A 12,912-nucleotide genomic window follows, 5' to 3' on the forward strand; every position below is an offset into this window, starting at 1 on the left:
CCTTGGTTAGGACGAGGAAGGACAGGCTCAGGACTCGATTTCCCAACAACCCCCGAGGGTAGCTTGGAAACACTGGAGCTGGATTTCTCGGCAAGAGAAAGGCAGCGTCTCTCTCAGTGCGTCTGCTGGAGGGTCGGCTTCCTTCGGCACTTGCTGCAGCGAGATGCGTTGGGCAAGTAGATAGTCGAAGTGCTCCAAACCATTGTGTGTTTGCTAAGGCAAGTGTGGGCATATTTATACCTTGAAGTTGCTGAGTTTGACGTAAAGGTGGACATAATAACGTCATTAAAGAGTCTCAGTTCTTTGAAAACTCCATGAGTTCTTGGACAAGTCAGTTTTCAAGCAAGGGGAAATCCCTAGCTGCTGAAGCCGAGTTTTCCAAGGAATCGTTGTAGATTTTCGGAACTAGTGGAAGTATTCCTGCCGTATTTGGACTGCATGAGCTAGGGCCAAATATGGTTATGATTTCCATGTCTACATAAGGATATGGTGTTTTATACCTATATAAGGATATGAATCGGGAAAATGTCAATAGGGTCCTAAAATGGTACACAACAGTACCAAAACGTGTCACTTGCCTAAATTGGTTTTGCCATTTGAAGTTCACGAGAAAGAAAATTAACTTCGGTTGACGAAAAGAAGTGAAAGATCCTCTTTTTGTAGAAAAATACGATATTTCCTTCTACTGGTATGTTAGCTGGTTTACCAAAAATGCCTCTTGAGTCTCAGGATGATATCTTGGAGTTTCAGGATGGACAACAATGACAACTTATAAATGAATTTTAAGACTGCTTTATTCATAAAGATGTGATATTCTATGGAATGTAATAGAACCCATTATTGATGAAAGGGTATTAAATACATTTTTAATTGTGTTTGTGAGTTTGAATAAGGCGGTCTAAGCAGATTTCTAATGTTTAGAAAATGTTAATTTGTTGATGGGATACGGCCAAATAAAAAAGATATAAAATATGATACACTGATGTATGGATGGTTTAATGTACATGTAGCTAACGCTGTCCTGTACTGTACCAATTCCAGGTTGATGTTATCCGCTAGTTTAGACAAATGTCTCACGAGTTTCCCTTTCTCTGTTTGTGCAGGTCCATAATGCCTCACTGCTTTGCAAATGGATGCAAAAATCACAGTGACCAGAACCCATTTGTCACCTTCCACGCGATACCCAAAGACCCAGCACTGGTGAAAGCATGGGCTCATTGCTGCAACATTGATGGGGTGGAGGATCTTGTGAACAGTGTGCTTTTAGATACCACGGAAGAGTATTACCTTTGTTCAGAACACATTGATGGAAGCGCACTAGTGTTTAGTGCTGAAAATAAATGCCTGTCGTCAGAAGATAGGCTGCAGCAGGTGAACTATGAGTCTAAATCCTTGCCTATGGATGTTCAGCCTGACCATCTGGACCCGAGTGTGCGAACTTTGCATTCGGATGCTAGGCCACAACAGGTGACTTGTGAACTTCATTTTCCTTCTTCGGACTGTAGACCACAACAAGTGACTCGTAGACCCCAATCCATGTCTGTAGACAGTGAACCACAGGAAGTGAGCCATTGCTCTCCTCTTCCAGCTGCCAAAAGTGAATCGGAACACACAATACAGAGATCCAAACCCATGTCTAGAGACTGTACACTGCAAAAGACAACCCCCGATTTGCAGTCTAATTCCTTAGAAAGTACGCCACATCAGGGAAATTATGATATGCAACACATACCTGTTGATATTAAATCTCAACAGGTGATTCTTCGTTCTCAACTCATATCTGCAGAATGTGCACCACAGCAGATAACTCCTGATCCTCAGAACCTTCATCTGGACTCTAAACCACAGCAGAACAATCATGAAACTCAGTTACTGCCCCATGGGTGCCACCCACAGCATAAGATGCATGATTCTAAAACAACATGTATGGACTCTAGACAGCAAGCCATAGATCACAAATCGCAATTCCTACTTCCTGACCATAGTCCTCAATGTGACAACCACAATTCCCAGTGTGTTTCTGTACCTTGTAAATCACAGAAGGTGACGTATAATACTCCTTCCCTATTTATGCCGTATAGAGCACACCTTTTAGACCACGATTACCCGTCCTTTTCAGTGGACTACAGTCTGCAACCAACAGACTATGAATCTCAATCCATGCCTGTGGTCTGTACACAACAGAAAACAAATAATGATTCTCAGTTGCTTAGTACAGACTATGGATCGCAGCACAACAACCAAGAGTCTCATTCTCCATCTATGGACTATCAAATACAGCACATGAAGCATACATCTCTGTCCCTCTCATTAGACAGTAAATCACAACTCCCAAACCATGACTCTTCATACAGTTCCACGGAATGCAGGTTACAACCCACAAACCATACGTCTCCTTCTCTTCCTGTGGATGGTGGAACACAGCATGTCAACCAAGACAGTTGGTCTCTACTTTTGGATTCTACACAACACCAAATGTCCCATGGAACTAAATCTCTACCTGTGGACTGTACACCAAAGAAAGCAAAATATGAATCTCATTTACTCTCTGAACATTTTACTCCACAGTCACTTACCCAGGAATCTCCTTCCATTTCCATGGACTCTGGGTTACAGGAAAATAACCCTGCACTACAATGCAGGCACATGGAAGGTACGCTGAAGCAGGTAAACCGTGATGTTCAAGTGGTTCACAAAGGATGTAGCACACAGCAAAAGATGCATGATTCTTACTCCTTTTCTGTAGACTCTGATTGTTCAACTTTACAGCAGGACTCTCAATCACTAAATATGGGCTGTAAACCACCAAGCATGGACCACAATTACCAATCCTTGTCTGCTGACTGTCGTGCACAAGGGGTACAATGTAATTCTCAATCTCCAATTATGGATTGTAGCCCAAAATTTGTCGATCAAGAATCGGAAACTATTTCAATTAATTATAGTAAACAATATGAGGACCATAACTCTAAGTCTCCATCAGTGGACTCTAAATTGAAGGCTATGCATCATGAAGTTTTGACTCAGACTATAGACTGTAAATTATCGCCAGTGAAACTCGAGCTTCAGTCTCCTTCCTTGGATTCTAGACAACAGTCCCAGAACACAAGCCTGGATACTCAGCTCTTGAATCACAAATCTCGTGGGCTTTCTGACCATAAACCACTGCCCATAAATGATCAATCTCACTCTTTGTCTCCTGAGTGCAGACCAGTCACCAAGAATCTGAATTCCCATTCTATGACCACAAATCGCATCTGTCACATAGATGACTATTCACTCATTTGTTCTAAGGACAGCATAGTCCATGAAAGTCTATCTACAGCTATTGAAAGTAAGCAGCAGTCTCCGGACTGTGAGCCTCGATCCATGACAATCGAAAGCAGTAAAAAAAACATTACCATTGAGGCTCAGCATCATTCCCAGGACCTAGAACCTCAGTTAATACCTTGCAAAAGTAATCAACTGCCCAAGGATGGAGCCCCTTCGTGCATTGCCACCACATGTGAACCCCAGTCCAAGGATACTGAAAGTAGCCAGCAACCAATTGACTTTGAGACTCAGTCCATGTCTGTAAAAAGAAGCCATGTGTCCATGGACCAAGAACCTCAATCAATATGTCTTGAAAGTAGTTTGCAACCCTTAAATAGAGAATCTCAGTCAATGGATGTCACAAATAGGCAGCAGTGCATGGATGTTGAACTTCAATCCATGTATTTCAATAGCACAGAGCAGTCCATGTATCCCAAACCTCAATGTGTACCCAAGGACACTGAATCACCATGCATTCATATCGAAACTATACAGCTACATCCAAACACTGAACTTCAGTCATTGCCTATTAAAAGTGGACAGCAGCTGAAGGACTCCAAGCCCCAATCCATAGCCATCAATAGTAGGTCACATTCCAAGGATATTGAATCTCAGTACATTGCTGTGGAAAGTAGACAGCAGCATATGGATGGTGAATCACAGTTCATGTCTATTGAAGCTAGACAGCAGTCCATAGATGTTACATCTCCACCCAAACCTATACTAAGTATGCAGCCCTCCGTGAAAGCTGACCCTGACTCCATGCCTATTAAAAGTAGGCAGCAGCCTTTATATGGTGAGCTTTCTTCCACACCTATCGCAGCTGAACAGCAGTCCATAGATGTTGATCCTCAGTCCATGCCTATTGAACATACACAGCAGTCCTTAGCAGGTGAAATTCAGTCCATGCCTATTTCAAGTAACCAGCAGTCTATGGATGTTGAACCTCAGTGCATGCCTACTAAAAATAGTCGGCAGCCCATATATTCTGAATATCAGTTGACAGCTATTGAAAGTAGAATTTCGCCCCTAGATGATGAGCTTCAAACCTTGCCTATTGGAAATGGACATCAGATCGATTGGAAACCTCAGTCCACACCTATTACAGCTGCACAGCCATCCATTGATGCTGAACTTCAACCCATGCTTATTGAAAATAGACAGCAGCCCACTGACTCTAACCTTCAATCTATACCTATAAATAGTAGACATCTGCCTATAGATGCTGATTTAAAATCCATACATACTGAAGGTAGAAAGACGCCCACAAGTGGTGAACCTCAGTCCATTCTTTTGGAGTGCATACAGTTGCCTGTCAATTGTGACCCTCAATCCACACCTATTGAAAATAGAAAGCAGTCAGTACACCTTGATTGTGAACTTCAGTTAAAGCCTAGTGAAAATAAACATCAGTCCTTATGCAATGAACCTCACTTCATGGTTATAGAAAGTAGACAGCAGACCATAGAATTTGATTCTCAAACAATGTCTCCTGAAAGTACACAGGGGCACATGGATGGTAAGACAGAACAAGAACCTTCCAAAAGGAGGGAGGAGTGCACAGACCCTGAACCGCTACCTATGCATGTTGAAATTACACAGCAGGGCATATATGATAAACATCACTCTATACCTATTGAAAGTAGTTCGCAACCCGTAGACTCCCAACCTGAAACCATAGCTATTGATGATAAATGCAAACCCATGGATCTAGAACCTGAAGATCTGCCTAGTCTAAGGAAGCAACAGACGATGGACCGTATCAATCAAACCATGCTCATCGAAAGTAGACGAGATCCTCTTAAACCCGAGTCCCAGAACTTATATGTGGAAAGTAAGCAGGTGCCTATAGATGGTGGATCTCAGTCTGTATCTGTGGAAAGTAGACAGCAAACTGTTGATGCTGAACCTAAGTCTATACCATATGAAAGTAAACTGATCACTGAGGACACTGCACATCGTTCCACAGAGGTGGAAAATTGGCTGCACCCAATAGATGATGAACATCAATGTATGACTGTTGTGAAAGAACCCCAAGCCCTGCCTTTTGACAGTAGTCAACTGTCCATGTATCAGGGGTCTCATTCTACACCCATGAAATGTAAACAGCAGCTTGTGGACCTTCATCCTCAATCCATATTTATTGAAAGTAGATGGAAACCGATGGGTTCAGGGCCCATAGAAAGTAGGCAGACACCCATGGATCCTGACCCTCAGTCCATACCTATGGAAAGTAGACTGCAATCCATGAATCCTGACCCTCAGTCCATACTTATGGAAAGTAGACTGCAATCCACGAATCCTGACCCTCAGTCCACATTCGTGGAAACTAGACAGCAACCCAAGAACCTTGCCCTTCGGTCCATACCAGTGGAGAGGAGACAGCAGGCCAACGAGCCTGAACCTCAGTCCTTCAATATGGAGCGCAGGCAGCAACCCCATGAAGCAAAATCAATAAATGTTCAAAGTACACTGCAACCTGTTGGCCCTGAATCTCCTTCCTTAGCATTCAAAAGTAAAATGCCCTCCATGGACCCTGAACCCCTCTCCATGCATACAGAAGTATTTAACCCACCCATACTCTATCATCAGTATATGCCAATGGACAGTAGACAGGAGCCTATGCATCAAGAACCTCAAGCTCTGCCTATTGAGAATAAACCTCTTCCTACACCCATTAAATGCCAGCAACAGGTCATGGACCTTGAACCTCAGCCCCTAGTTGTTCAAAGTAGACTGAAACTGACAGGCATATGTGCAGGATATGGGCCCACTGAAAGTATTGAGCAATCCATGAATCCTGACCCTCTGTGCTTAACTATGGAAAGTGGACAGCAACTAATGGACCCTGGTCCTCTGCCCATAACTATGGAAAGTAGACAACAAGTATTTGATCCTGACCCTCAGACCTTACCAATAGAAAGTAAACTGCCCACCATGGACCCTGATCATCACTCCATACATAAGGAAAATAGGCAGGAGCCCATCAATGATGAACAACAGACTATTCCTATGGATAGTAGAAGGCGTCCAACAGTCCAAGAACCTCAATCCATGGCTATTGAAAATGCACCACAACACATGTATCAAGAACCTCATTCCACACACATAGAGTGTAAACAACAGCTCATACATCTTGAACCTCAGCCTGTAACTATTCAAAGTAAACCAAAATCAGTAGATATGTATTCAGGTTCAGGGCCCATTGAAAGTAGTCAGCAACCCATGAATCCCGACCCTCAATCCTTACCAATGAAAAGTAGACAGCCACCCCTAAATCCCAACCCTCAGCGCATACCTGTGGAATGTAGTCAGCAACCCATGGACCATGTCCCTGAATCTCTGCTTAGCAAAAGTTTACAGCCCATTATAGAAGATGACTCTTATTCCAAGTCCCCTGAAGGCAAACAACACTTTGAACCTGAATCTATATCTAATGAAGGTGAACCCAACCCCTTGAAACCTGAACCTGAGGACATGCCTATCAAAAATAGACAGCAGCCCATGGATGGTGATATTCGATTTATACCTACCAAAAGTATACAGCACCATGAACATAGTCAACCTCACTCTAGCCATATGGAAAACAGACAAAAGCCAGAAGATCCTGAGCTACAAATTACGCAGATCGAAAATAAACTTTTATTAGAAGATGACTCCCAGGACTCACCTATTAAAAGTAAACAGCAATCCATGGGCAATGAATCATCTGAACCCATATGTGTTGAAAGAAGACAGCAGCCCAAGGACCACAAACATCAGCCTATACCATGGAAAACTAGCTGCCATCCTGTTGACAAAGTATCTCTAGAAGTACCTATCGAAAGCAGAGAGCCGCCACTGACCCCGGACCCTCAGTCCCTGCCTTTGGGAACTAGGCATCAGCACATGGACTGTAAGACTGAATATGTGCCTTTAGTGTGTCGACAACAACCAGTCGACAAGGACCCTCAATTCAGATCTTTCATAAATAGTCAACATCCAGTAGACCAACAGCTGCAGTCTTTCTATGTGCCCTTCAGACATCAGTACTTGCATCATGAACCTGAAACCTCGTCTATGGATTGCAAAACAGAAAATGTAAAAAGCCTTCAGCTGGAGTCCCACCATACAGATTGTAGATCAACAAACAGTCAGCAGAGACTGAAGCCTGATGCTGTTTGTTCGCTGGTAGGGGACAGTCCCCTGCAAACTCGCAACTGCAACATGGAGAATCTGGAGGAATGCAGTAGGGGACAGGTAAGCCATGATCTGTATTTGCACTTGGTTTAGATTACACTTTGATGTATTTTTCTCAGTTTAATTGCAGTTAGTTGGTGGAGTTCTGTCTTTTAGAGGATGTCCAATTGATTCTGGGGAATTGTGTCGCACCACAGGATGACCTGAAATTAATGACTGGAGCATCTTTTATCACATGGCTACAAACTGTGGTTAATAGATTATTTTTCTCTTCTTCGCTCTAGAACAATTCTTGAGAAAACATTGTCAATGACTGTATCTTATCTCCCACTGTGCTGTGAATAATCGTTTCAAGGTTTTCACATGATGAGAGTCCAAGATCTTTTAGTAGTAGCTGTCCATGGTCGAAGCCGAAGTTAAAATGGCTTCAGAAACTGAACATCATTCAGTGCATTTGACCTTTATCTCTGCAACCCTTTACTGTACTGTTGTTAAGTTCTGTACATATCAATGCAAACATGTACACTTGAAAGGACTGCTGACAGGATGTTCAATCATGTCTGTAGATTTCTATGTCAGTATGCAAACTTTTTGTATTGAAACATGGCTAAGTAAATTCACACTTTGAGCTCATAAAAACACTGATGCTGATTCCTTTCATAGTAAACTGTGTTATTCCGTTTCTTCTTGCGCCCAACAGGCTACCCTAATGAGAGCAAGGGGTGAGGAAGCAGTTAACTACTGAAGAAATGTAGGCCCCTCCAGACTTCGAACAATGCCTATAATCCCCCCACTCTCAGTACTGATGCGGGCCCCCCACCCTGGGCAAACGGGGCAAGATGATGATGAACCCTAAGCTCACCACTCAGTTGTCTATTACCTCCCCAACTTATGCAGGAAGATTATCTAATGACCGTAACTCATTTAATAATTGGATTATGAACACAGGCAACGAATTAGCATCCTCAGCTCGATCCTGTAAACTAAGGTCAACTCCATCGGCACCCTGGTTCTCCCCTACTTTTACAGAACAGATACAGCACTGCACACAGCTTGAATGCAAATAGTGTCAGGCCTACACACCTGAGGACCTGCCCCGCTTTAAGACTGCCCAGAAATCCTACCATAAGCTAATCAAGGAAACCACGAAAGCTAACTTCACCGCCCAAATTGAGGAGGCTCATTACAATCCAAAAATAATCAAAATCTGAAATCTTTCCTACAACCCAAAGCCCTCTCCAGGTAAAGTCCTGCCTCTTAAGCCCTCTGATCTCAGCCTTCTTTGATGTAAAAATTCAGACCATACAACGGGGCATTTCAACCTCTATGCCCATAACTGACCATCTCTCAGATAGCCCTTTCAACGCCATTACTGCAAGACTGGACGTCTTTCAGGAGATTTCGCGCTCACAATCTTGCAAAGCCATCCTTTCCCATAAGTATGGTTCTCCCAATGAACCATGCACACCAGCCACCCTCCACATGGCCATCAATGCAGCCAACTGCTTAATGAATAAGATTCTTAACACTTCTATATCTATGGCTGAAGTTCCTACAGCTTGGAAACTGGCAGTCTTTAAACACCTACAAAAAAGCCCCTTGCAGAGTCCACCATCCTGTCAGTTAGTCAGTCAATAATCTTTATTTGGTCCAACCTACGGCCCATTTATCTACTCTGTGCATTGACCAAAATGCTGGAAAAAATTTAAATTGGTCAAATCACTCCGTTTCTAGAAAACTCTAGTTCATTACATCCCCGACAATCCGGTTTCAGACCCAAGTACCCAATGGAGTCAGTTCAACTACAAGTTTCCGAGACAATTAAAATCCTGGGAATGCTGGCAACAATGCAGTACTGATACTGCTTGATCTCTCCGCAGCGTTTGATACCATCTTTTCCTTTAATGGATTCAAGAAAGCAGCATCTCCCATAAGGATCTGTCCTGGATCAGATCTTTATTGACTGGCAGGAGACAAATGGTAGTCCTAGGAACATTTTCATGAACAAAAAGACAGTGACATTGAGAGTACCACAGGGTTCATCCCTTAGCGCAGCACTATTTAATATCTATATGGCTACCCTTATTTCCCTGATAGTCTCATTTGGAATCGCTACCACATCCTACATTGACAAACCACAGTGGATTCTATCCCTAGACACAGACTCGTTCAGGTCGAGCAACATTTCCAAAATTGTTTCACCATTGTCATCCTGTGTATGAAATATAGTTACCTTAAATACAACACAGATTAAACCGAAATCCTACTATTCCACAAGTCAAACCTGTTCTCCCAATCCAATGTTGGCCCAACTTCGTTCCCCCGCCCCCTGGCACAGTGGCATTCCTTAATAATCTAGGGGGACAATTTCAACACCGCCCTCACCTACCACCCACAAGCTCTGGCAGTAACAGGAATGTGCTTCGATGAAATAAAATCCCATCAAATGTTTTTCAATTTTCTTCCAGTGGGCACCAGGAAAACAGTTGCCTTTGCCCTAATCACCTCCACACTTGACTGTGGTAATAGTCTTTTCGCAGGTGCTTCCAAAGAGCTACTCCATAAGCCTGAGATGGTACTACGTGCCTCTGCTAGACTTGTCCTGAAACTTCCCAAACAGAGCTCATCCGCCGCATCCCTTGAAAAACTACTCTGGATCCCAATCCAATCCAATTAACTATATTTCGCTATAGTTCTTTAGCATCTAAAGTACATAACCATTTTCATTTCAGTAAATAAAAAAGATAAAAAGTTACAATAAAACAAAAAGCTATACACAAACGTGAAAATTATTAGATCTGGGGGTGTGGCTTAGCGAGCCATCATGGCGGACGTGTGCTAAGCGAGCACCGTCCAGCCTGCTAATTATCTTACACTTATCCTTGCTCCCCTGACTATTCTGGGATTTCAGTGACGACCCAGCAGCTCAGTTAACCCTCCCGGGACACTAGGTGCGATTTTCAGGCACCTGGAGCAACTGCTGGCCGAGCGGGCGGGACCCGTGTGGAGTGTGGCCTGACAACGAGCCGGAGGACGTAAGCGACCCTGAGCGGCTGATGGCGGCTATGGGCTGCCAGTGGTGGCCCAGCGGCGCCGAGAGGCGGTGACGGCAGCTGGTAGTACAGCTGCGGTTGGGTGATCCTCTGGCGTGGCCGTGCCGGGAGTGGAGGAGGTGACGCGACGGCCGACATAGGCCGTGCAGGTGAGGAGCGGCTGGGAGAGGCCGGATCGGGGACCCACGCCCGAACATCCTTGGCCGCTGGGACTTTCACTGGAGACCAGCACTTTGTCAGAGGCAGTGGCCCGTGGCGCGGCGAGGTGGTGCTTACCCCTACGTCTGGGGTGATTGGGCAGCTCGGTGGCGGAATCGAGCCACATGGTGTGGCGCAGTGGGCCTACCATCGGTCCTGTACTCCTCCCCGCTTGACTTTCCCCTCCTTCGAGGGTCTGCTGCGTCAGCAGTCTGGCGGACTGCGAGGCCCCCGAGCCTGGGGATTTCAGTGGCCGACAGTTGATTTGTGCAGCCTGGGGCGTGAGTAGGGGCCCCCCACCACTGTCCACACGCACGAGCACATCGGCGGTCAACCAGACCGTGCGCACACCGTGGGAGGGCCCTGCAGGTGGTGAACTTGGCCCTGGATTTGAGGCTGCCCTTGGAAATAACTGTGGAGGGCTCTGGCTGGATTGCAGGGGCTGGCCCAGAGGTGGCCTTTGAATCTATCGCTTGGTGACTCAGCGGTGTGGCTGGCAGCAGGAGCGGGGGGGAGGTGTGATACCCCCTGGCTGTCGGGATATCCTCTCAGTGATTGGAGCCTCAACGGAGGGTGAGGATGGCGACTGGGGGTGACAGTGCCCTTCCCCGCACTGGGAGTTGCTGTGGGGGATCGGCAGCATAACCGAGCCACGTGGGGAGGAGACCAGAGACCTACTACCGGGCCTGCCTTCTACTATTCTTCTCTCTCCCCCACTGATATATTTCCCTCCCCTGGGGGTCGCTTGCACCGGCGGTCAGTCGGGCCGCGCAGCCCCTGGGTGTGACGCTAGCGGCGTGGATGGGCTCCCCCTGTGGACGCCGCGCACAAACGCGTCGGCGGTCAGTCGGACCGCACATGCTCTCCTCCCTGGGGTAACCCTTATCGACCATCTGTCGGACCGCGGGGCCCCGGGGATACTGCCTACGGCAGGACTGCGCGGCCCCTTGCGTGGGTTACTGAGGGGGCTTGCTGGCCCTGGGTCAGGGGCACCTCCCCTCCAGAGACAGCTTGGGACCCGGACTGATCGGTTCGTGCCTGCACTGAGGGAGTCGCAGCGTTAACGCCTGGCTTGGCTCCGCTCGTACCTGCTGGGTGGCCACTGAGGGCGGACATGACGAGGGACAAGGGCAGAGGGGGATAGACTAAGCATGGGCCCATCGATAAGTTCACTGGGCCGGGAGCTGCGGCTGGTGCTACTGGAGGCCAACAGGAGGCCATTCCGTACAATGCGGCCCTGATAGCTGCGATTACCCAATCAAGGGACATGTTGGACGCCAAGATCAGGGCGGTAGGCTCAGATGTTATGCTGCTGCGCCAAGACTTGCAAAACGCAGTAGCCCCCATTACGGAGGCGGAGACCCGCATCTCAGGAGTTGAGGACGATATCCCGACTCTGAAGCAAAAGGTAGCGAATATTGAGAATATTCAGAAGGGTTTGATTCTCCGGGTTGAAGATGCAGAAAGACGGGCCCGGCGGAACAACCTGAGATTCGTTGGATTTCAGGAGGGATGCGAAAATGGCAACATGGAACGTTTCCTTACCCAGTGGCTTGAGAGCTGGCTTCCTCCAGATGCCGTGTCCCGGTTCTTTGTTGTGGGGCGGGCCCATATAGTGCTGATCCAGAAACCCCCGGTGGGAGCCCGCCCGTGGCCAGTGATAGCTAAACTCTTAAATTATCTTGATCCAGATGCCATACTGAAACAGGCCCGGGCCAAAGAACCCCTGCTCTATGAGAACGCTCGAATCCTAATATTTCCGGACTACACACGTCTGGTCCAGCAACAACGTCAATTATTCATGGCCGCGAAAGCCCGACTCAAGCTCCCGTACGCCCTTCTGTTCCCGGCTCGCTGCGAGTGGTGTACCGCTCCCGCACCCAATTCTTTGATACTCCAGAGGAAGTCTTTAAATGGACAGATGAAATGGTTCGAGTGAGGGTGCACAAGCCGCCTGGGCGGGAGTCGGATTCCTCCTCTAGCGAAGTCGCGCCAAAGGGACTTCGAGGACAACAGCAAATGGGTGATAGACGATCCAGATCCCGGCGACGCTCCAAGTCGCGCGGGGCCTCGTCCCGCGGGGGCTCTGCTCCGGGCCAGCAGAACCTTGACCTATGTTATCTAGGTGGTGCTGCTGTGCTCTTCTAGCTGCTTGGGTGAATGCTTTGGA

The 12,912-nt window shown here is 46.6% G+C and overlaps 1 protein-coding gene across 1 annotated transcript in view; it reads left to right on the forward strand.

Moving 5' to 3' along the window:
* Positions 1 to 12,912, forward strand: part of LOC147685096 (uncharacterized) — a 1,199,247-nt gene that overhangs the window by 64,715 nt on the left and 1,121,620 nt on the right. Inside the window, exon 2 of the mRNA XM_086940986.1 lies at positions 1,104 to 7,551. Coding sequence (XP_086797112.1) covers positions 1,111 to 7,551 — 6,441 coding nt within the window. The 5' untranslated portion in view covers positions 1,104 to 1,110. The remainder of the gene's footprint in view (positions 1 to 1,103; positions 7,552 to 12,912) is intronic.

Source organism: Lissotriton vulgaris, chromosome 10 (genome assembly GCF_964263255.1).
Source record: "Lissotriton vulgaris chromosome 10, aLisVul1.2, whole genome shotgun sequence".
Classification (NCBI taxonomy): domain Eukaryota; kingdom Metazoa; phylum Chordata; class Amphibia; order Caudata; family Salamandridae; genus Lissotriton; species Lissotriton vulgaris.